General features: G+C 37.9%; 4 protein-coding genes across 4 annotated transcripts; all 4 read right to left on the reverse strand.

Annotated features, from left to right (window-relative positions):
* Nucleotides 387-5,144, reverse strand: LOC18783393. Its single transcript, XM_007216416.2, has 7 exons — nt 4,339-5,144; nt 3,261-3,398; nt 2,863-3,105; nt 2,309-2,422; nt 2,019-2,201; nt 977-1,194; nt 387-868 (listed from the first exon to the last, which is right to left on the reverse strand). Exons 1-7 carry the CDS (start codon nt 4,957-4,959, stop codon nt 526-528), a joined length of 1,860 nt encoding a protein of 619 aa, XP_007216478.2. The 5' UTR covers nt 4,960-5,144; the 3' UTR covers nt 387-525.
* LOC18783125 lies at nt 5,590-7,331 on the reverse strand. The gene is made up of 3 exons (XM_007216141.2): nt 7,169-7,331; nt 6,663-7,047; nt 5,590-6,296 (listed from the first exon to the last, which is right to left on the reverse strand). Exons 1-3 carry the CDS (start codon nt 7,220-7,222, stop codon nt 5,773-5,775), a joined length of 963 nt encoding a protein of 320 aa, XP_007216203.1. The 5' UTR covers nt 7,223-7,331; the 3' UTR covers nt 5,590-5,772.
* LOC18782850 (U-box domain-containing protein 35) lies at nt 14,701-19,248 on the reverse strand. Its single transcript, XM_020560432.1, has 11 exons — nt 19,047-19,248; nt 18,578-18,702; nt 18,258-18,379; nt 17,916-18,127; nt 17,779-17,824; nt 17,386-17,677; nt 17,184-17,285; nt 16,689-17,117; nt 15,254-16,009; nt 14,830-14,920; nt 14,701-14,749 (listed from the first exon to the last, which is right to left on the reverse strand). Exons 1-11 carry the CDS (start codon nt 19,246-19,248, stop codon nt 14,730-14,732), a joined length of 2,397 nt encoding a protein of 798 aa, XP_020416021.1. The 3' UTR covers nt 14,701-14,729.
* On the reverse strand, nt 20,503-23,946 carry LOC18784028 (pollen receptor-like kinase 4). The gene is made up of 3 exons (XM_007217575.2): nt 23,232-23,946; nt 22,371-23,039; nt 20,503-22,193 (listed from the first exon to the last, which is right to left on the reverse strand). Exons 1-3 carry the CDS (start codon nt 23,944-23,946, stop codon nt 21,553-21,555), a joined length of 2,025 nt encoding a protein of 674 aa, XP_007217637.1. The 3' UTR covers nt 20,503-21,552.

Here is a 24,519-nt window from a genome sequence, read left to right on the forward strand (position 1 = left end):
CGCCCGGCTATACGGATTGACACGTGGCGAATCGGTGCTAGGCTCCAGCTGGGTCTTTTTTTAAATAAATATTATAGCCGCTCGGCTGCACTCAGTGTTTTTTTATTATAGAAAGCTATAGCCGCGCGGCTGTACTATTGTTTTTATTATAAAAAATAATATGGCCGCCCGGCTATACTCGGATATATTTTTCTATTGTCTTTAAAAAAAAGATTATTATAAATAGTATAGCCGAGCGGCTATACACATAGGGTGAACTCAGCACCTAAGCTATGATTTATGGATGTTTGTTGTGTGAGCATTACTCATTTATTTGTATTTAATAGAATGGACGATTGCATCCTTTATTTATGGACTATTTCACCTTTAAGGTCATCCCCCTTTACATAAATAGATATGTTAAAGTTTTCATTAACTAAAAAATTTAATGAAATAGGACTACTATACATTGACTGTTACAAAACTGTGAACAAATCTGTGGTTTATTATTTACAAAGTAAAAATTTAGGAGCTCCTATCACTTCATTATTGTCCAGGGGAAGGAGGAATTGGAACAAGCATGCTTCCAACACCCATAAACTCTTCAGCAAATTGTTCATCGTTTTTACCCAACATATCCTTTAAGCTACACTCCACATTCCTTGCCTTAAGCACCCAATATCTCGGTTTTATCTTCTTCTCCAATGAATAACTGAAGTACCTGGGATACTCCACCAAGTCCGTTACTGGCTTCTCCATGGTGTTTATGAGGAATTCAAGCTTCGGTCTCAAAACCTCTTCAATGCTGTACCCGAGCAACGGCGAAAATCTGCGGACCATGAATGCAATATCCCTCCGTGACAGCCCTTTCTTCATCAAATACTTCATCCTGCTTAGCAAATTCCCCACATTAGACTAATTCACATTTCATTAAAAAAAAAAACTAGAGAATTCTAAGTTTGTTGAGCTGCATATACTAAACAAAAAAAAACATTACCGAGGAAGTAAATTTCTATCAGTGTCTGAAACAAGAAGCTCTGGATACTTTTTGATAACCCGTGGAAGATGAACTTTGGAGACACCAATACTAGCAAGAAACTGAAGCTTCTTACTGAGAGTTCTCTCAATGCTGGCAGCAAATATTTCAGGACAACGACCCAGTATGATGCCAACAGTTTCTTTATCAAATCCTAGACCTTCCACAAATGAAACCACCTGTATAAAGCAGTAATAAAAGTTAAAACTGGACTCAAGAAACTGTGACACATTTACATGGTTCCCGAATCCTTCACAGACTGGTAAAGTATATCCAGTTGCATTGTGTAGATCTCTAATGTGGGACCAACTTGAATTGGTAGGAAAAAATTAAATTACGCTTGCACTTGTTTGTGTGAACCTTGCTAACTGAGATATTAAAGTCTCAGAGCCATGAAGATATGCTTATCTTTCTTTGCATACTGGCCATCTGCCACAGGTGTCGCACATTGTAGACACCGTACTGCAGTCCACCATAAAATTTGCAAACTCAATACACACACAAGGCAACAACCTAACAGTTCAAAGAACAATATATATATATATATATATATATATATATACATCTATCTAAATTTTGCAAACTCAACACACACAAGGCAACAACCTAACAGTTTAAAGAACAATATATATATAGATATATCTATGTATATGTTGCTTTTCAAAAATTTTCGTTGCGTCAATTGGTTACTTCCTGTTTTATAGACTAGTTCTTCAATGACATCCTTTTCTTTTCTTGGTCATTTGATGAAGAACCAAGCAGTATAGGCTAGATATTATCAGCTTGAAAGCATGAAACTGGAGGAAAAGAAAAAACCGTATATGGCTTTAATATTTCATATTCAACCTAAAACAGCAAATTTACCAAATAGCCAAACAAGTAAGCTCTGCAGCCAACATCTAAATCATGAGGTAAAAGTCGCAAATACAAACAAACAAATTTATAAGGAAACAAGTTTGTGTAATATAGATGCGAAGATATGAATAAAACAAAAAGTACCAACCTGAAGAAATTCTACAGGTTTCCGTATCAATAGTTGAGGGCTTCTAGAGATAACCTGACCTAACTTCTTGTTTCTAATACCCAATTCACCAATCTGGTCAACCATCAATTTTAGCAAGCTGGTTGAGCAACCCAAAACATGAGGCCAGCTTTTGATTGCAAGACCAACACTCATTTTTGGTACCTGTAATGAAGCACAATTCCTCGTTTAGTATTTTAACCAAAATAATGATTCATTCCAGTTGGAAAAATCGGCCAGCATAAATAAAAATACCTGATTGGATTCCGTACCTTCTCCAAATCGAAGAAAGAAAGAACCTCCTTGAAGTTCTCTTGAATACTGGTAGATAGTATCCATGGATATTTAACCAACATTCTACCAACATCTTTATCCTCCACACCAACCTGCACAACAATACATGAAGAAATGCTCAACCATGGCAGACAAGGTGTCTCCATAACGTTATGAAATCCATTCTTGGTCAAAATAATATAGACCAAGTGAACAATGTATAAACCAGCACCATAATTCTATTTATTACATGTACAACCAAAGGCATATGTTATAAATGTAATCTTGGTAAAGTTGGTTATGCTACTGATCATGAAATTTCATAAATCCAAAAGTTGACATGTCCAAAGAACAAGGAAATGTCCAAGGTGGGGAAGAGGAAGCTAGAACAAACATAATTGCACAGTGAGATAGAGATCACTTATTTTATCATTCATACAGCTTCGGAAATAACAAACTATTTGGTAACTATATATTTAAAGTCACCTAAGTTACATAATAATTTTGCATTTAAATTAAAATTAAGAGAAAGCAGAACTGAAGTTAACTGTACCTCTCTAAATGCAAGCACTCTTGTTTTAATAACTTTAATGTTGCAAAAAATAATGGGCGGATATAATAGAACTATGTTTGTCATGCGTTCTCTTGGGACTCCAATATTTTCAAGATATTCCACAATAGGTGTCACGTGAGGATCCAAGGACAACAAAAGAAGGCGGGGAAAGGATTCAATTAAACAACGAAAAGTGGCGTCTCCAAAACCCAACATGTCCAGACCTCCACGCCTTGCTGCAATCTATAGCATAAAAATAAACACCAACTGGAAATAAGAATAAACTATCCAGACACATAAATGCACACGAACCACGAATCTCTAAATAACAAAGAATTAAAAGTAACTTGCAGTTTGACATACATGCATTACTAAGATTTGGAAGAGACATACCAGACCTTTTCAAAAAATGATAGGGTTTGTTGCAAGTCTTCATCAATAGGAATTGATAAGTGCATCATCATACGACGAGCATTTTTCCCAATGAGCCCCACATCATTACTGCCAGAAAAGAATATTTCCTTCACATACTTAACCTATAAGCCAAATGCAAAATAAGAAACAATTCTGCAACAGATCTGAAGAATAATTTCATTTCTGCATTCATATGACATTAGAGAATCAATACCAAATTCTTGGGTCTTGTCCATGTCATAAGATTTCCACTTTTACAGTTATAGGGTCCTAATTCATCTTGAGTCCTTGATTACGAAATTATAAACTCACGAAGTCATTTCAAAGGTTTATGTACTATAAAATAATCAGGCTGCATACTTTCCCATTCTGTAATATCATCTATGTATGCAGCCTGGTATTTGGGACAATTTGTGAGAAACAGTCTAGTGGAAGTCATTTTACTCATACTTTCCAGTGAGCTTTCTCCATGTCAGAACATGATGAAGAATGCACAATGATGTTAATAATGCAGAACCTCATACAAACTTCAAAGAATTTTGGGTCATATCAAAAAGATTTCCAGGGAAAAATAATACATAATTTTTATAGTACAGGATTTGTAATATTGAGTGTGGATAAGAGGGCATTGCCATAGATAAGCTATTAAAACTGAAAAATATGTCATCACTTCCGACAATAAGTAACTCCAACAAGTCTTGCCTTCCTTTGTCGTACTATATCAAAAATATGTTATTTTTCCACTACGCTCCACAGATGAGAAATTTACTTCACCCTTCTCCCAATCAAATGTTTGACATAAAATAACCCAATAAATAACTTCCACTAGACTGTTTCTCACAAATTGTCCCAAATACCAATAACTGGTTCACCATAATCACAAGATTCCCAACCTTGTTCACATCAAAGAAACCAATAAATTCAATGACTCGTTCGTGAAACAAGAACTGAACTCAAAAAAGTTGAAAAAGCAATCCTAAGTACCAATTACTTGTTTATTATAACATAAACAAATTACATTCACTTCCATTATTATTATTTTATGAATTGCGAGGCCCTTACCTTTTCAACGAGTCCCGGAAGTGTCTCTGCTGATAAATGCCTGGCAAGATTCATAGCCGAAGACAAACTCAACCCAACGACACTCTCCAAAAACGCAACTTTTCCATTGTCACCTTTTTCCTTGGCTAAATACCTCACCTTTTCTTTAAACCCAACCAATTCTCTCCCCTCCTTTCTCTCCCGCTCTCTCCACAGCCCAAGCTCATCCAACTCCAAAACCCCATCGACCAACATCCGCAAATACCTCGGCGAATTCGACGAAACAAAGACGGCTTCTGTCTCAGAAACCCCAAATTCTTGAAGAAACTCCAAAAGAGCGTCTTGGGCAGCTTTGAATTGCTCCGATTGGTGGTCTGGCGGAGGTGCGGGGCTGTTGGGTGGTGTGGAAAACAGGGTATGGTGAAGGCGGTGATGGGTTTTGGAGGGCGTGTGGAAAATTGGGTTTTTGTGTTTGTGGGTCTGGTGGAGTCTGAGAGTGAGAGTGGGGTTTGATGGGTTGGGGAGGAGAGATGGGTTTGTGGGTTTGTTTGGGGATGAGGAAAGTTTGAAAGTTAAGGTGAGGGTTGTGGGGATTTGGAGGAATTTGGAGGAGGAGGACATAGTTAGAGGAATCACATCCATACATAGAAACAAATAGAGTCTTTCTTAAACCCTAAAACCCTGAAACTCAACAGAGCAAGCTCTCATCTTTTTGTTTTGGATTGCGCTAAAGCTCACTTTTTTGGGCAAGTTTTTTTTTTTTGGTCGAATTTTGGTGAGTGAGTTAGATCTCCCTTTGGCGGGACTTCTGCTGCAATGAGACAAAATCCAATATTTATAAAAGAATCTTTCCCAAAAAAAAATAATTATAAAAGAAACAAGTTAGATTGTTGTTACCAAGGTTTTATTTTCGGTTTGGTTTAATTTTGTATCTTATCTTTTGTCAAAACTCACAGGTTTTGATCTTAGGAGGAGCTCTGCTTTTGAGTGGTTCGTATTTGTGTATTTTGTTAGGAAAAATGGAAAGATAAACCTCTGTGGATAATTACACCAAAAACAAATAATCTATTTGGATTGTTAAGATTTGAGTAAGCTACTCTCTCTACGAAAACTATTTATTGCATGATGACATACTAGTTTGTGTGTTTTTTTCTGATGAAATTTGTTCTTCCAGCATATTTAAACACTTCTACCAGCTATTGCTTTGAGCTACAGAACCAACCCTGTTTCAACTTTCTTTGCACTTACCAACTCATGGCTTGCTTTTACAAAAATAATTGAACCACTGATTCATAAAACACACGGTCACTACTATATCTGCAGTAATAGAGTTGGTCGCACAAACTGCACAAATCTACAAACTACAGGCCATGTGCCCACAAAGTGCTTCAAAAGTTAAATACAACAAACTACAACTACGCATGGTACCATTTTCTTTTTCAAATCCCCTCTTTTTCAAACCCAGGTGCCTCTCAGAAGAGAACTGGTAGATGCAGTCTCCCCAAAAGTTTTGATCAAATCAGAACAAGATTCAACTGCTTCCCCCTCTGTCTGCAGCTCCAGCCCTAATTCCTCTTCTATATCATCCGAAGCCGATATGAGCAAGAACTCACATCCTTCATAGTTCAAGAAGTCAGGTGGATCAGCTGGGCAGTACCTTAAATTCCCAAACTGGCCTTGCAGGTGGGCAGGAAACATAGCCCTGCGGTTGTTCTGTAACCCTCTGAACTGAGAAGTACTGCTGCTGCCATGTTGATCCGGGTTCTTTATTTGAATATGAAATGAGCCTTCATGTTTAATATTAAGTGACTCTTGAGGCTCATTGTTCTCATCTTCTGGTGGGAACTCAAGCTTGTAAATCAAATGAGTGTGGGGTTTCTTCTTCCCCTCCTTATGCCTCACAATGCGGTATATGCCTTCTCCTAATGCCCTTGCTGCAGAAGTGTGTCTGTGCCCTTCGGTTTTAGTGTCATACTCCTCTGCCATACAACATGTATATACAATGAGTTCTGATTTCTACTTATGCTTCTCATGCTGATATTGTGCTTACATCCAAAATTACGAGTAACTTTTCGGTGTGACTGTAATACCTACACTATGTTAACAATTCACACATGTTATATATACTGCGGGATCGCCACCACGTTTAATTTGAGTGAATTAGTATCACCACATGGTAGTGATGATTATCTTTTAATTAAAATCCTGATCACTAAATAAAATAAAAAACACTAAACCCAACAAGTTGAAAACCAAGATGAGGATCTTATCATATAGAAATAGTAATCTATGCAAAATTAAAATGGGATTAATATGCTAAAAAGTTAAAATGGGAAATTTTGTACCTCCTTGAAGAGCAGTTTTCACATCATCTATATTTGTGGTGACCATCTCAACAAAACCCCAATAGGGTCTGCCTTTCTTGCTTGGGTCAGGAAGGCTTTTCCTTCCCATCACTATGAACCTCAGCAATGGTTGCTTCTCAATGTTCACTTCCTGCCTTCCATGCCCACCTTCACTACTTTGACTACGATCAGAACCTTTTTCACCAGGATTTGATCCCTTCTTCTTTGCACCTTCTTTTCCTGAATCAGGGTCTTGCTTCTCCTCAATTGGCCTCTCACCTGACTCTGGCCTTAAAACTATGTACAAACGTTGAACATCATCTGGGCTGTGAGCTTCCTCCTTGTTAACTTTTGGCCTGTAGAAGAAGAATATTTCCCCTCTCTCCTGCCATATAATTTGTCACAACAAAACACACCAACATAATATTTGAATCAGAAGAATCAACATTTAACTTCAACTTTCATGTCATGTCGGCTGTCATGCATTCAAACACAAACAAAGGAACCTGAATTTCAACTTGGGCATCAGCTCTGGTCTTGACTTCTTCGCCTTGTCCCATTGTTCCTTCCTTGTGCAACAACACACACTTTCTGATAACGCTAGAACTAGTTATCTACTTGCTGATATGATAAAGAACAGAAAATCTGGGAATGTTCCTTAATTTGGTAGAAATAGGAGGGGAAAAAGTGAAATTGAAAATTAATCCACTAGAAACTTCACACTTGCAGCCACCGTATGTTATGAACATGACACGTCCCTACTTTGAAGGTGCCACGTTTCTTACTTTCTTTACAGTTGAGGATATCTGAAAATGAAATAATACCATGTTGTTTTTAAAAGAACTGAGTTAATTCAACAATGTTGTAAATAATATTGGTGAAGCCCACATAAAGAGAAATGATGGAAGAAAAATGATCGTATTGAGTATGGTAGTCAAAAGGAGAAATGATGGTATTAGAAAAGAAGGAAGATTAGTCAAAAGATAAAATCATTATGTTGGGAAGATTAGTCTATAAATAGGCTCGCTCATTCACTTGTAAAACACACCAAAGAGAAGAGAAGAAAGAGTAAGGAAAGAAAGAACGGAAGAGAGAAAGAGAAAGAGTGAGAGTCAGAGAGAAGAGAGAGAGTGGAGTCTATCTGAGGAGAAATTCTGTCAGTGTAAACACTAAAAGAGAAATATAATTCCACTCCCAATATTACAGTAGTACTTCTCATCACTGATTATTCTAGTTTTATAACAAACAAGAGTTTTATTATTGTAAGCAAAAATTTCAAGAGTTTTGCTCCCAAAAACAGGGGAAGGTAACTTCAAGCCATCTTTTATTTCATGGAATGGGTTCTGAAAGTTGAGCCTTTATGTACTTGGGATCCCCATGACTGTCCATTGGGCCACATGATTATAGGCCTAGAATGTTTGTTCCTTAGGTTTTGGTCTTTGTAGCCTGCTTGTAAAAATTAAAGAACAAATGTTGGAAAATGTGAAGATTGTTGTAAAGAAGAATAAGTAAAGAAGAATAGGTGAAGCCCACATAGCCAACTCACACCCACCAAACCAAACCACTACCCAATTGATTGAAGAATATTAATGATGTTGTCTACCAATTATATTGTGAGGTGAACCACCAATGTCTTAGGCCTATAAATAGATACCTCCATCAAGAGAAGTGTGAGCTTAGGGAAGAGGAAGAGAAGGAAGAAAGAGGGTGAGTGAGTTGAGAGGAAAGAGAGCAAGAGAGAAATTCTCCAAGAGAGAAAATTGAGTGAGCCATACAGATTGTAAACACTAAAGTTGTAGCCCTATTATTTTACATAGTGGAAAAGTTACTACTGCTGCTCTCCGGGGACGTAGGCATAGCCGAACCTCGTTAAATACTGTGTCTCATCTACTTTACGTGCAGCTCAATATTCGCACATATCCTAGTTATTTTACAACACGTTATCAGCACGAGAAGCTCTCAGGTATAATTTTTGTGTTGTACTATTATCTATACTACTAACCATTATGTTGATGTAAGGAAGAAAAGTAGTGGAGGAGCTGTGGTCTGCTAGAGAGATATACGAGCAAACCAACTAGAAGGATAAGCTCCCTGCCTCTTACTTTTTCTATTATTTTATTATTTCTCTACACAATTTAATACTCATACTAACATCCAAAGCTAGTGAAGTTTGCAAGTGAAAAGAAGAAAAGCCAACATAATTTGTCTAGCTTTCAAACTAATGAATCATGGTGTTGATAAGATTCCAACGAAAAAAAAAAAAAAGGGGTTGGAAAGCTTCCTGCAACTTTTAGAATTATTGCCTAAGGTCTTCTGACCATACTAATATATTATTATATATATACAGTAATTTTATTATTAGCTTTAACGGACGGTTTCACTTTTTATATTTTTAGTGGTGGTTTTTATTCCCACATTTATTTTATTTACTGTATGGTGTAGGTTTATTACCCATACAACAGTATCTATTTAAAAGGGTGGTGCGGGTTTATCGTCCATGCCTTTACTTTTATTTAAATGTATGGAGTAGAATTAGTGCCCATACAAGCATGTTTACTTTATCGCAAATTTACTTTTACTTAAAGGTATGATGTGGAATTAACCCTCATACTTTATGAATTTACTTTACCGCACATTTAATTTTATTTAAGGTATGGTGCGGGATTAACGTCCATACAGTAAGCAATTTAATTTATGAATTTATTTTACCGCACATTTACATTTATTTAAAGTATGGTGCGGGTTTATCGTCCATACCAGTAATTTATTTATCAGCAATTTATTTTATGGATTAATTGTGCTGTATGATGAGTTTTTACAGTAAGCAGATCAGGACCAGAAGTTCCTTGATCCTCATCATACAATTACATCAGGACTTGAAGATCTTTGATGATGATGTTAATATGAGAGCTGGCAGTCTCTCCGGTACTATATTTGTAAACATGTGATTGGACTTGAGGGTCCTTGATCCCTGACATGTAAATAAGGACCTGGGGTTCCTTAATAATGTACCAGTACCGTATTGGTTAATAGTGTCATACACATGAAAATAATTGTATTGGCAAATGTACTGTACATATGAATAGTGCCGTATACATGAATAGTGATGTATGCATTTTGGGTAAACTATCACTATTCAAAAGGGAACCTGCAGTTCCTTAAACTCATGGATGAGCAATTAAATGAGATGCCATAAGTTCCTCAAGATATAGACAATTATGTAAGGGCTTGAAGTCCAGAAATATGTACAGAAAATTGTAAAAATGTCCATACCATGAGAATATGTGATTTTGGCTTGAGGTTCAAAATCTAACAGTGTTGAGAACCTGAAGTTCCAACAATTAAATGAACAACCCTTGAGGTATTATTGCAAATTGTGGTACGCCACATATTTCTTTGGCATAAGAGAATGATGAATTGAGGCTCCCCACATATTTTGTTATATCTGGGCCGGAAGCTCATGAACCCAAATATATTGCGATATTATCGCGGCTTTTACTCAATTCATATTTCATGTTCATTAGAAAAAGGGCGAATAAATTCTGAGTTTTGTGTTTAGCCCAGGCCAAAAGTTCCGGACTACCATACGTTGAAATATGAAATTTGGGAGAGTCAATGTGGTTATTTGAACCTATAAGGCACCAGGTTCCAAACCGTCATTTTGAAAAGACGTAAAAAAACACAAGTGCAAGTTTAAGAATGTGCGCAATTATTATTACAGGAACATACAACAGATAGATTTTTTCCACCTGCAATGAAGGTGCAGGCCCTGTAAAATCTATAAAAATACATTATGTTCTGGAAGTCTCTGAAGGAAGAGGACGACGCCTCTTAAGCTTAGCCATGAGCCTCTCGTGGTCTCCCAAAATTCTTTCATTGGAGACCTGCAGCATGTCTAGCCTTCTCAGTGTATCAACAGAGTACGAACTCACCAGTTTCAACAAGGCATTATTCTCTCCTTTAAGTTTCTCAACCTCCTGTTGAGACTCATGAAGCATTCTTTGAAGAGACGAATTTTCAGTTGTTAGCCTCTCAACCTCGTTTGCTCTAGCACGCAAACGATCAGCCATGTTAGAAACAGAAGCAGCACTCTGAATGCTAAAAGCCATTGAGTCATCAATAGCCTCTTCCTCAGATCTCCCTGTCAACAACATTTCATCCATTGGAATAATGAAATTTCTAGCTACTATGACAGCAGTAGCATCATTCATCATCACAGAATCATTAACTGTGAGATGACGATTTTGGGATACAAAGGATGGACGCCAAACTTTGGCATCATTGGTAGTTGTGGGAGCATCATTTAAATTGAAATAATTTGGGCAGGAAGAAGAGGAAGCCATTTTAAGAAGGTTTCGAAGAAAGTCTTAGAAAAACTAAAGTTTCAGAAAATGAAGGAAGTTGAGTTGAAACGCAGTTGCTCCAATCAAGTCTTGCAAAGGCAATATCTATAGGAGGAAATATGGCTAAAGTTTTCAGGATCCCAATATTATCTCAGATCCCCATATTCTCTTTTTCTTTTCCAGATTCCAAAACTTCACGCGGCCTCCATTAATGTTTGTCGGCACTTTCGGCGTTTTCAAGTATTATTTTCGTCAAAGCCGATCTTGCTTTGCGGATTTCACGGAGCTACTTTTTCAAAAGTGCCCCAAGAATCTCGCAATTTTCCTATGGTTAATTTGAAATTCACTGGTTCTACCTATTCCTCTTATTTGTGTATAAATGTGTTACTAACGAAATTTTCTTTGCAGAAGACATCCAGTTTTCTCCAAAACTAGTGATGCGATATCTACTTATTTTTCTTATCAGTGTGAGCACTCAATATGCCCGAGAAGCAAGACTATCTCTGATCATCCATTCAGGAAGCGAGACTATCCCTGATCACGTTTCCGCTACATCAGGGAACTGTGAAGACGATCTTATGCTCTAATCTTCGGAAGTCCTTCTAGACTAGGAGAAATGAGAGCTTATTGTCTGCTCCCACCAGCTTCCTTCCCTGATTGCTTACCTTACCTTGCAATCAATATCACATTTTTTTTGCATTTTTTCTCTTTTTGTAACTCTCTGTTCATAAGAGACTTTATTTCTTTAGAATGAACATCTGAAGAAAGAGTCCATGAAGTGATCCTAACTCTGAGGGTTATTTGTTTTGACAGAGGTAAAAGAGTTGTGATTTTTGCTCTTGCAGGATATAACTAGATCATCAAGCGCTACATTATATTTACTGGGCCGATACGAGCTTGAATGATACTTGAGAAAAGTTTCTCCCACCTAAGGATGTAAGCAATACTTGTTTTGTTTTATGCTTATATACTTATTTGATATTTTATCTTGAAAGGTAACCAAATGGGGAGATAAGTCCGTTCCAAAAGAATGGCTTGTATGTATCCATAAATTATTAACGCAAATTTTACAGATTGTAAGTTGGATACATTGATAATATACTGCACAGATTAAAGTTCCATAAGAACAGAATATGGGTATAGCAGTGATCAATATGATGCACGCCTGTTGCGTAGCAAATTATGTGGATTGAAGTCCCGAAAGGACAATCCTTTGACATGTCAATATTGATATTGTGCACGCCTAATGCGTAGCAAATTGTATGGGTTAAAGTCCCAGAAATTAATTGACATGTATGTATTAATCTGTGGCATGCCTGCAGCATGACAGATATATGGGTTCTAAATGTTCCAACTCCCTAAATAGAGATTATCCACGCTCTACTGTAAAATAACGCTCCATTGGAGGTTATAATCCACATTCTCACATAATAAAAGCCCCATGAAGTGGCTTGGGTACCCAAAAGCAAAGAAATGCTTATAATTGATGCATGCGCATGCAAATGAGAATGGTGAGATCATGAATTGATGAATGACAATTTTTGGTTTTAGAGTAGCTACTCAAATCATCAATGGGCTGTGTTAATTGGAACCACGTTTAATTATTAAATGTCGACAATATCATTGGCCAAAATGGAATGAGGTAATTCCATTATAGATGAGAATGAACGTGAAAGAATAAACCCACAGTACGAACCCCAAAAGATGTTAATACTAAAACTTATACTTGGGTGTTCGGAATAAAAGAGAATATACCTACTTTGTATGACACAGTGTTTCTGGCAGAAACAAGGAATGTTGGGTTTTTTCCATATTTACAGATTCAATTGTGCCCCATTACTGCACAATTACGGAGACCAACATATTATCTTTAAGGGTTATTAAATGCACGGAGCATATCGCCAGAAGCGATTTCTTAAAGATGTATAAATAGCTGGGTTAAAGCTATATAATGTGTCATAAAGTTTAATCCATTTTAAACAAAATCCGTTGAGAGGATTGACATTGCATAAAGCAAGTCCCTAAAGGACATATGCTTGAAGCACAAAATCTGTACTCAATATTAATATGCATAAATTACCTCAGTGAGTACATTGATTATAATGTGTTTGCAACACATTAAAGCTTCTGCAGAATTCATGTAATATTTGTCTCGACCTGAAAATCGAGCGTTATGCCAATGAGATTTTTGCTAAGAAAGTATTGAAGCATTTTTGTGTGGATTATCCGTTGGGCACTTAAATAATTTTCCGGACGTATATTAGACCGGACATTGTATATTCCAGATAGAGTTCAACTCCATCGCCATCATTTTGGGATGATGCAAGGCACACTTGGTGCTATATCCGCATAACACCATATACGGGCATATTCTTTTTGAGTAAACTTACAAATAGCCCTGATTTTGTTGAAAACGCGGACTCTGGAAATTTTTATGATTTACATAGAGATAGTTCACTGGAAATATATTTACTCACTCAACTATATGAATAGTTGATGGCTACATCCTCCACTCACTCCAAAAGATTTTCGCTCCAAAAGAGAATCATGAAGATATCAGGGGGAGATATTCATCAGGGGGAGCATCCAGAACTATGCTGCACTGATTACTGTAATTTTCTTCCTTCCATCAGTTTTCTACCTCACTGGGTTTTCTCCAAGCAAGGTTTTAATGAGGCAACCAATCTAGGGACATGTGGTCTCCAAGGGGGAGTGTTGTAAAGAAGAATAGGTGAAGCCCACATAGCCAACTCACACCCACCAAACCAAACCACTACCCAATTGATTGAAGAATATTAATGATGTTGTCTACCAATTATATTGTGAGGTGAACCACCAATGTCTTAGGCCTATAAATAGATACCTTCATCAAGAGAACTGTGAGCTTAGGGAAGAGGAAGAGAAGGAAGAAAGAGGGTGAGTGAGTTGAGAGGAAAGAGAGCAAGAGAGAAATTCTCCAAGAGAGAAAATTGAGTGAGCCATACATATTGTAAACACTAAAGTTGTAGCCCTATTATTTTACATAGTGGAAAAGTTACTACTGCTGCTCTCCGGGGACGTAGGCATAGCCGAACCTCGTTAAATACTGTCTCATCTACTTTACGTGCAGCTCAATATTCGCACATATCCCAGTTATTTTACAACAAAGATATAGGTTCATTTGGAAATTTTCAACAAAATGGGAATATTCTTCTTTCTATAACAAGCCCTCAATTTTTTGTTGCAATTAAAAGCCCTCAAAATTGAAATGGTGCCTGATTTATGCAGCCCATCAAGGGAAAGAACATTGGCCGGGTTGTACAAAAGTAAGGATGAAGGAACCGAAGTGGTGTTTTTCTTGTGGAAATGACCATTCATAATTTGATGATGTTCAGAAATTGGGTTTAAAAAAAGGTACTTGTCTGTCATTGTTGATTTTTATTTTTATTTTTGCTTTTTTAGACGCATTTTTGAAATTTACAACTTTGTTATACCCATTGTTGTTGATAATATGTATATTTACATGTACACTTGAATGCCAATCATGTTTACATGACAACAAAATTTCAGGCTGTCTGAGACTTTGAATTTGATGTCTCTGATGCCTATGTATCCTTCTCACTGAAGCCCACATTCTGGGACCCAAAATTTCAATTAAAAAAAATTGAGAAAACAAAGTGCCAATTAACCTAATGAGGTCACTGGAGCAATGTTGCATCATGGAACTCACACTGACCTTCAAGCATTATTCAGTTTCAGTTGGCCCTGTGAAACAAAGTAAATTGAAAACCGTTAAATTTAGTTCTTCACGTTTTCTTGTCAAAATTGTTTCTCTCACTCTATACCTGCTTCTGCTTGATTTTCTATCTGTGAAGATGTGCTTGATTGGCTCTTTGAGGTTCCTGAATTATTGAGCCGTGGATCACTCATCACTTCCTGCAAAAGATACTCTACAATGTCAAATACCTTCCTCATTAATCGAAAACCGGTAGAACCATGTATACATGTGCTTTTTTCTAGTTCTTTTAGTTAAGGTTGATATCACATGGAAGTCCTAAAATATGAGCTAAAATAATGTGATTCATGTTGGTTTTTTTGGCACTTGAATGAGCCTACTTGCTTTTCCATTTGTTTTAGTCTTAACTAAATTTTTAATACCAAGCATCTTAGAGAAGGTGGAGAATTTTTGTTCGATTTTCTAGGTAAACTTATGCAATGATCTCATAGTCAGCACCAAATGCTTCTAAGTTTTTCAGTTTTTCGACTTACCTGTTGATCAGGAACATGACTGTGATGTGGGGAAAGACCATTATTGCCGTCTATTAACTTGTGGTTCATCTTATCTTCAGCAAGTTCTCTCCATTTATTTAGTGATGGCAGTACCACGGTGCCAAGATCTGGCCTGTCTTTTCGTCTGAGTTCTGCACATTGGATTGCTAGCTTTGCAAGGCTTAAGGCTTCTTCCACTGGCCAGTCAGGGACAGCTGGGTCCAGCATCTCCTCAAATGTGTCCTTTTCAATGGCCTTGTCGACATGGTGAGCCAAGCCCATCGGCGATCTACCTGTTAGCAATTGGAGAAGAATAATGCCTAAGGAGTAGACATCAGATTTTACACCAAGCATTCCTGTCTGTTGATACTCAGGATCAATATAGCAGAATGTTCCAGCTGTTGCTGTCATGAGGCACTGTGTCATATTTTCAGCTACAGCTGGGACAAGTCTGGCCAATCCAACATCACTAATCTTGCTCACATAGTTGTGATCTAGCAAAATGTTGCCGGGCTTGAGGTCACGGTGCACTAAGGGTTCTGGCTTGGTCTGATGAAGAAAGAGTAGGCCTGTGCCAATCTCAGCAGCAATTCGGAACCTGAGTTGCCAAGAAAGAGCTGGATTGTTCCCTCTCTTTATGAGACAGTCCTCTAAGCTTCCATTGGCCATATATTCATAGACTAAAACGCCATACTCTGGGCAGGCTCCTAGAAGTAGTACCATGTTGGGATGTCGAATGCAGCTAAGTATGTCAATCTGCATTTGGATCATGACAGGAGATTAGATAAAAAATTATCCATATCATATCTTTTACCGTTATATGTTTGGTGGAAGCAATTTAGAACAAGAAGTAAGTGAATAAAGCATGTTGGAAAAGAATTTGTATATGGAGCTTCTATTGCATTGCATGAAATGTATATGGAATTGAATGTGAAATACCGTCAGGTACCAAGTACCACTTGGATTTAGAGACATTGATGCAGCAGGCATTGTGAGATCTTACCTTTTCTGGTTCTTGAATCCTACTGGAGTTTATTTGGGGGTGTTTCTGAAATCTTAACTTTTAGTTTTGTTAAGAATCATATTCGAGTGATTTTGAGTTCTTACCCTTTTCGGTTCTAGAATCTTGCCATTTTTTGTTACATTTTCCCTAAATATAGTAAGTTTCTAACTATTTTAGATTTTTAACTGTCTTGATCAATTTCGTACTGTTTGTTGATCTCCACAAGGTATCAGGCTTTAAAACAGAGTTCTTTGTTAGTTTACTGTACAAATTAGCAACAAGAACACTTATGCTTGGCCTTATTGTTTTCGTTTTTTCTTCACCTGTAGAAAAAGAACAAGCCAAGTTTTGATTGCAATTTTTTTAAGCATGCAACCAAGTCAAAGAAAATTTAGTAGATCATATTTTCTAAGCAAGGATCTCGGTACTCACCTCTTTCTGAAATTGTGTCCTTCCTTGAGCAGCATCCGGACGCAAGACCTTTACTGCAACTGGTGTGTGATCAAGATAGCACTTAAAGACAGGACCATAACCTCCTTCCCCAATTTTTCGAGATGGGGCAAAGTGTTCCGTTGCTTGCTCAATCTCCTCAATAGCATATCTTCTGTATTTGTCATCGGTTTGGGCTAGATTATCTAATAGTTTCCTCATGTCCTCTGCTTCTCTGAGGGCCTTTATTTCTGTATTTGCTCGTTTCTGTGATTCCAACTGTGCAATTCTTTTAGCAGCATCAGCTGCTTCCATGGCTGCCCTGCACCTAACTCTTTCTTTCTCTGCAACTGCTATTGCAGCTTCTTGACCCAGTCGTGCCTCCTCTAGTTTTTGCTCCTCTACAACCCTCCAATTGTGCAGCTCCATTTCCTGTGGGGGACACAAAGTTAAATGGAATCTTGAAAATGCAGAAGGTAAATGTAGACTTCTTATCACCTTCTGTTTAGCTGAAAGTGCTTCTCTACATGCTGTACTGTACATGTCCATTGTTTGCTTCAGCTCTAGCTTTAGTCTCCTCATCTCAGATTCGACTTCTTCCTGCATAAGTTTAGAAATGCAGTGAAAAAAAACAGCTAGCTAGATAATGTGCAAGGAAGGATACTTGATACAAGTTGAGCTGAGTATATCCTGTCCTTACCAGGTTCTGTGATGACCATGAAGATGATGTTAGGTTGCTTTCATGTGAAACCGATGAAAAATCATGCAGAGAACTGAGGTCCGCGAACTTAGGTCCTTGATGCATTGACCCGAAGCTCTGGTCTGAGCTAGTAGATATTCGTCCTCGGTTTGTATCCATAAAATCATACGTCACAGAAGAAGCACGGTCAGTGCTTGCCCTTTCCGAGCTTATGAATGATATGTCGCTTTCCGATTCTGAGAATCCTCCACTAATCCTCCCATTACTAAAACCTCCTCTTGTTAATCCCAATCTGTTTCAATTCAGGATGGTGGTATCAGTTTCTATGGTATTACACAGTATCTATTTTAATACATAATAGCATAACATTAAGGCATTGTCTGTTTAACTTACCTGTATGCTTCATCTTGCAAGTTACGAGGCTTGAACGACGGTCTAGCTGCTAGATTTTGAGGATAAAATATTGCATTTAGAGTACTTTTCATCCAAAATCAGTTTTCAAGAAAGCATAATAACTGAGAGATACAAACCTTTTAAATACATATTGTTGTATCTAGGTGTTTCAGGTGGTTTAAAACTTTGCTTATTTAATGAATCTATTTGGTTAACTAGTGGAGAACTGTATGGTGCTGCACGAGAAGCATTTCGCACCGAGGAGATCTTCCCTTTGGAGATGACATATACAGTGCAGAAATCAGGTGCCCCTTTTGATACACTACTTGGAATACTTGATGTCTTGAATCTGCGTGAGAAAATCATTGAGTATTAGCAAACTAAACGAGTCTTTACAAGTATAAACATATATTTCTATCCAAAATGTGTCCAAGAAAACACAGAATCTCAAAACCAGATTTATAGAATGAGGCCATTACCTGATAAATCCATGCTTTGCTGGAGCTCCCAGAACCAGATTCTCAATTGCAGCATAAGAAACATACTCTGTTACTGCTTTTGCTATATCCGTGTCTTCAAGTACGATATCAAGGCAATTTATCTGAGAACATAAATTTACATGAGCAAACAATCAAAGAGTAACATAAATAAAACCGATTGATAAAGCTGTCGTGATTATTGATATGATTATGTATAAGAAATTTTAGGGATGTGCTCCAAATGGTGAATTGTAAATTAAGCCTTTTTATGCAGGACGCTCATGGACCAAAATTTACGAAGGTAGAGCTTCGAAACCTACATCCTTACGCGTACAATAGCAATGGAAGGTAAGAAACAGATCCTTGGTCATCTTCTCAAGCTGCTGTTTGCGTGGCGATTGAGATGGATTGCTTACATCACAAATAAGGGCATTGTTTCCAGCCACTGTACCAAAAAAAGAAGTTGTAACTTGGTCTTGCATTGAAAATTGAATTAGCTCCAGAGGTGAGAAGAGACACAATATAAATTGTGAAATCACAGATGTATCTGATATGTTGAACTTGCTTTGTGAATTCCAGGCATATATAATATACCTGTGCATGTATTCTTGGATAGGACAAATTGAAATCACAATGCATCTGATATGTTGAAGTTGCTTTGTGAATTCCAGGCATATATAATTTAACTGTTTTTATATTATAATAGTTGTGAACTTTTAGATTATCTTAATAGGAAGTTACTCTTCTGGTTACATGAGAGAGAGAGAGAGAGAGAGAGAGAGAGATTACATGAAGATGTTGAAGATGACTTCTGAACAACATGTAGTAGCACTACAGTTTGGCCCCTGGTGATAACATTCTCAGCAGCCCATCTCAGTGCATTTTGGCTCCCTTTCTGATTGTCTATGGCAACTGCCACCAAACCATTTCCTGCTGCTCCTCCTCCTCCTGCTCCTTTCTTTGTCCCATTTCCTCCTTTTGCTTGCCACATTTTCTTCAAAATCTCTAACTATGAAAAACAGAATATTGCCAGGACACATCAAGTAGAAACTCTTCCATGTTCTGTACAAAGTGGCCCAGAAATCTTGATGCCTCAAACCTCTTGTCCCTTATCAAACTTGACCACCTTAGAATTTGCTATTTACAAGAATTTATGAGCCACCACAGGCACAGAACTTTTCCATTTTTTTCTTTCTTCTTTTTTGGTTCAAAACCTGGCGGTTTCTCTATTTTGGCTTTTAAAATAGAAGCCTCACAATTCAGATAAAAAAGAAGAAAAAAAAAACCAGGTATATAGAAGCCTCACAATAAGATAGTCGGCTGCCAAAAGTAGAAGATCTAACCATAGACAATGAGATTCCCCCCTCCACTTTTCCACAAAACACTATTTTTTAGGGCAGAATGACCTATCAACTTTTTTCATCCAAGTTTTGAGAACTCAACAATTTGAACCCTTTTTGCATGTGAAATGACTCAGGCATTTTGGGTCGAATAAAAAGTCGAACATAAAATGGCAAAAAAAAAAAAAGAGTTAGAATTGTTTAACCTTTTTTTTTTTTTTATAGCCAAATCTAGGAGGAATTGAATTTAATATTTTTTTAACGAAAAAATATAACTACTATTAACTTCATGATTAGTACTCTCTATTCATCCATATGGTTTTGTAAATGGATATTTACCGGCCAAGAATAATCATGAATCAAGTCAAATTGACTCATTGAGTGGAGTGGTAAATATGGGTAGTGGAACGTAAGTTCTTTTGTTTTTTTTGAGAAATTCTATGATTGCATTCATAATTCAGCTAAAAAAGCCATTAGCCATAAAGGGCCATTACAATAACGGAGCGGTCTAATATCAACATTAAGACAATCTTGTGTGTTTCTACTAATGATCAGGCAAGATCGAAGAAACTCTGACATAGGCATCCCAACTAAGATTGCAAACTTAGAATAATGAAAAAGAGATAAAGAAAAAATCAAGTCATAACAATACAAATAAAACTCTCACAAAGGAGAGATGAAAAGCTCTCACAAAGGAGAAATGAAAAATTCTCACAAAAGGAGAGGTGAAAACTACACAGAGAACCCAAAGAGTCTCTGCAACTTATTCCAACATAAAGAAATTGCAAAAAAGATTGTGGTGGAGATCCGACGCCGAATGCAGGTGAAGATTCGACGCTGAGCCGCAGCCGCCTATAATGATTGGATAAAAATCATAACAAAACTAAGACAAATAAAGAAAACCCTTTGTCTCTGAAAATGGGGGAAGATGTGAAAGGAGGAAGAGAAGAGGGGAGAGGGGGGAAGAACAATGGCTTCCTCCTCCCTCAAAGTGGAAAAGACTCTAAGAATGTTTTTTGGGAGAAAGGGGGCTAGGGTTTCATAGTGGATCGTAAGTTCAGCCACGAGTTAAGCACATAATAGTGTACACTATCATCTAATATTCATTCGGTTAAACCTTTTTCCATTTCTTTTTAACCAATTTACGTTTTTTTTTTTTGGGGATATAAAGCAATATTGAAAGAAGGAAAATCGAATTTAGGACCTAGGATGCAAGGAAAATACTCTTAACCACTTGAGCTACTACAAGTCCCTTGCTACCAAATTACATTCTTGATCTCTGTAGTTTGACCAAACTTTCCACTTTGATATACCTTCATTTTAAGTTTGGCAATTTTATTTAGGCTTTTTATCACAAAATGTCCCTGTCAAAAAAATTGTTAAATCCAGGGATATAATCGTAAAGTCTTAAAAGTGTAAAATTATTAAGAAAAATGGACAATATGAATACGTTTTGAGTTGATTCCAAGTCTAACACAGGTCATTGGTTTCAAATAGGAACACACAGAAACGCAGTGCCCGTATTTAGAGAGAAAGTTTGACAAAAAAAGAACAAAAACAAAAGGAATTGAGAGAGAGAGAGAGAGAGAGAGAGAGAGAGAGCACATCTGATGACTAGTTTTATCAACTAATTAATTCCCATTACACCAAGATGATACAAGAGCCATCATCCCCAACACCTACAACAAATACAACCCACTTCCTAATCCAAAAGAAATGGGGCAAAAGAAAAAAACAATGCACACAAAAACAAAAACAAATTAATTTCTTCATTGCTTTAAATTTCAAATCTCTCCCTGCCACATGCTTCAACTCATGGGAATGAAGCTAGCTGAAACCTAGTAGCCCCTGCACATATATAAATAATATTCTTCTAATGTACAACATGGTTTCTCTAAGTCCCAACCAGCCAGCAATACTTGGAACCAAAAGTCCTCATCATTTCTCTTCTGCAATCACACAACTTGAGAGGTATAATCATCTCCTTCACTCGAAACACTTGATCGATAATCTCCATCACTTTCTCCCTCATTCAGCTCATCAATCTTCTCAACCACTTCAGTCAAATCCAGCCTTCTCTCCACATCCTCCTCACAACATTTCACACCAATCTTCAACAGCTTCAGCAGCTCTCCTTTGCTGCTCCCCACACCCCCCATTTCCACATCAAACACCTCGCTGGTCCTCTTCTCTTTGATCATTCCGTTAACCCAGCTGGCCAAATCCGCTCTGCTGTCGAAGCTCTGCTTGAGATAGTTCTCTGGGAACTTGCCTGTCAACACCTCCAAGATTATGATGCCCAAGCACCAGACATCGGTCTTCTTCGTGATGCGCCGGTGCTGGGCATATTCGGGTGATTTGTAGGCCATCATCAGGTGTTGGGCTTGCTCCATGTTGATCACTGGAAGTAGGGCATAGTCATTCAAGAGGGGCTCGAAGTTTTCATCTAGAAGTACATTGGAGGATTTCAGATGGCCATGGGGTACAACCAAGCTAGGGAGTGCGCTGTAGAGGTAGGTCAATCCCCTGGCTATGCCTTTGATTACTCTCAAACGGATTGGCCAGTCCAGCACAGGCTGATCTGAATTGTGATTGCCTGTACAAAAGCGACTCCACCATGGATGATGTTATTTCAATATAGATGAATAAAAGTATTTGTACCGTATTTAATGACTTGCTGATCACATCTCTCACGTGGTTATGTTTGAAGCGTGCATATAACTGTAATCTAACTTTTATTAATTGTGACAAAAAAAGAAGCCAAAAAACTCACCATGAAGATGAGAGGCCAAGCTACCATTCTCCACAAAGTCAGAAACCAAGAGCTTCTCTTCCCTTCTATAATAATAGGCCACCAGAGGCAACAGGTTTGGATGTGTCAATCTCCCAAGCCTTCTCATGTGCTCATGGAACTCCTCTCTTCCCACATTGTTCATCTGCTTATACCTCTTGACCACCACAGCATCAGTCATGATCAGAGCCTTGTAGGAAGCCCCAAACGTCCCGCTCCCCAAGATTTCAGCTGAGGCTCTAAGCAGGTCATGCAAATCAAACCTCTGCCTATCATCCCTCACAAATGACAACTTTCCATGGTCACCCTTCTTTGGATGTGGCGTAGCTTCTACCGACTTAACATCCATTTGGCTGCTCCCACCAGCTGCCGTGTACTTGGAGGCCGAGTCGTCCAATGATTCGGCCACGTCCAATTCTGATTGTTGCCTTTTCTTGTTGAGAAAGATCAAAATCACAGCAATGAGGGCCAGTAGGAGCAATATACTCACCACAATCAGGGCTATTTTTAGACCCGACGATGGCTTCTTAGAGGTGCCGCATGAGTCCCCAGAACATTCAGATGGCGGAGCTGAAGGAGAAGGAGGAGAAGCAGGAGGTGGAGGGTCGCTGCATTTTCCCGCTAGAGGTGGACCACATAGTTTTCCATTGCCTACATTTTGTTCACAGGAAATTAAATAAATAAACAGTGACGCTTTTGATGAAAAATTATCCTAATACCAGATTACTTGCATTGTAAGGCATGCATTGCATAGTCATCCACATTTTTCTTTGATTCAAAATAAATCAGTCTACATATATGGGAAGAAATCTCATGCATGAATGTACATTTGTTATTACTTACCTGAAAAACTACTTGGATCCAGCTTGCTTAGGCTTTCTGGAACTGGACCCTCCAATTCATTGTTAGCTAGATTCAACCTCTTCAAACCCTTCTGTCGAAATTCTGGTATTTGGCCACTAAACTTGTTCTCCTCAAGCCCCACATCAAAAATCTTAGGCAAGGTGGTAAGGGAAGAAGGGATTTTGCCTGTAAACTGATTGTTCCCCAAGTACAATTTCCTCAACAAAATCATGCCCTCAAATGCATCATCAGGAATCTCACCTGAGAAATGATTATAAGACAAATACACAGACCTCAACTTTAGGTTCTTAAGATCAGGCAATGGACCAGCCAAACTATTGTTCATGAAGCTTAGGGTCTTCAAATAAGGCAATCGAGTAAGAGGCTCCAAATCAAGCTTTCCCTGCAAACCCAAGTTTTCCAGCTGCAAACCCCTCACATTCCCATTGAAGCAAAGCACACCAACCCAATTCACCTTGTTACCGTTACACGGGTCTTTGTTAGGATCCCAACTGCTAAGAGTGGCACTTTCGTTTCCCAATTGTAACGTTTTCTTGAACCTCATAAGGGCTTCAGCGGTTGTTGCCATTGGTGAACCAAAAGGTAGCATGACCATGCATGAAAGCACGGCAATGAATAGAGCAACAAAAAATGTTGGGGTTGGGTTTGGTGCGCGCATAAGCCTAGCCATAGCCATATGCGCGCCCATTACCATGCGTTGTTGTGAAAACCAAAAAGGGTCCCCAGCTTACTTATCAGAAAACTAAACTGATTTCTATCAATTTGAATGAACTAAAACCTCTCTCTCCCTCTCTCTCTCTCTCCCTCTCTGTGTCTTTGCTTTTGATTTTGGTATTGGTGTGGCAAATGGGAATTAGAGGACATGCAAAAGGATGGGCGTGAAGGGGCCAAAACCAGAGAAGAGGAAGAGGGGTGGGGATGATATTGGAAGAAATTAGGAAACCATAGTCCATGAAATTGACAAGGTCTAATTAGTGTGCACACAAGACAGCGCAAAAGGGTTGTTTTTGTGTCTTAGATAGAGGTTGAGTTTTAGACAGGAGAGATGTAAGGCCTGCCTTTCAAATGGAAATGTTGTTTTGCTATATATTGTGGGCAACGTTGTATTGCCAATTATAGATTGTGATGATTGATCATGCTTTCCTTGAGCTTGTATAATGTTTTAAATCTCTCAGATATCTCTCATGACTTAAAACAGGAAACTAATCAACCTATTGGTGGGTTTTAGATTTTTTGTTTTATGGTTTATGATGGGTTTTAAATTCTT

This window comes from Prunus persica, chromosome G3 (assembly GCF_000346465.2).
Source record: "Prunus persica cultivar Lovell chromosome G3, Prunus_persica_NCBIv2, whole genome shotgun sequence".
Classification (NCBI taxonomy): Eukaryota; Viridiplantae; Streptophyta; class Magnoliopsida; order Rosales; family Rosaceae; genus Prunus; species Prunus persica.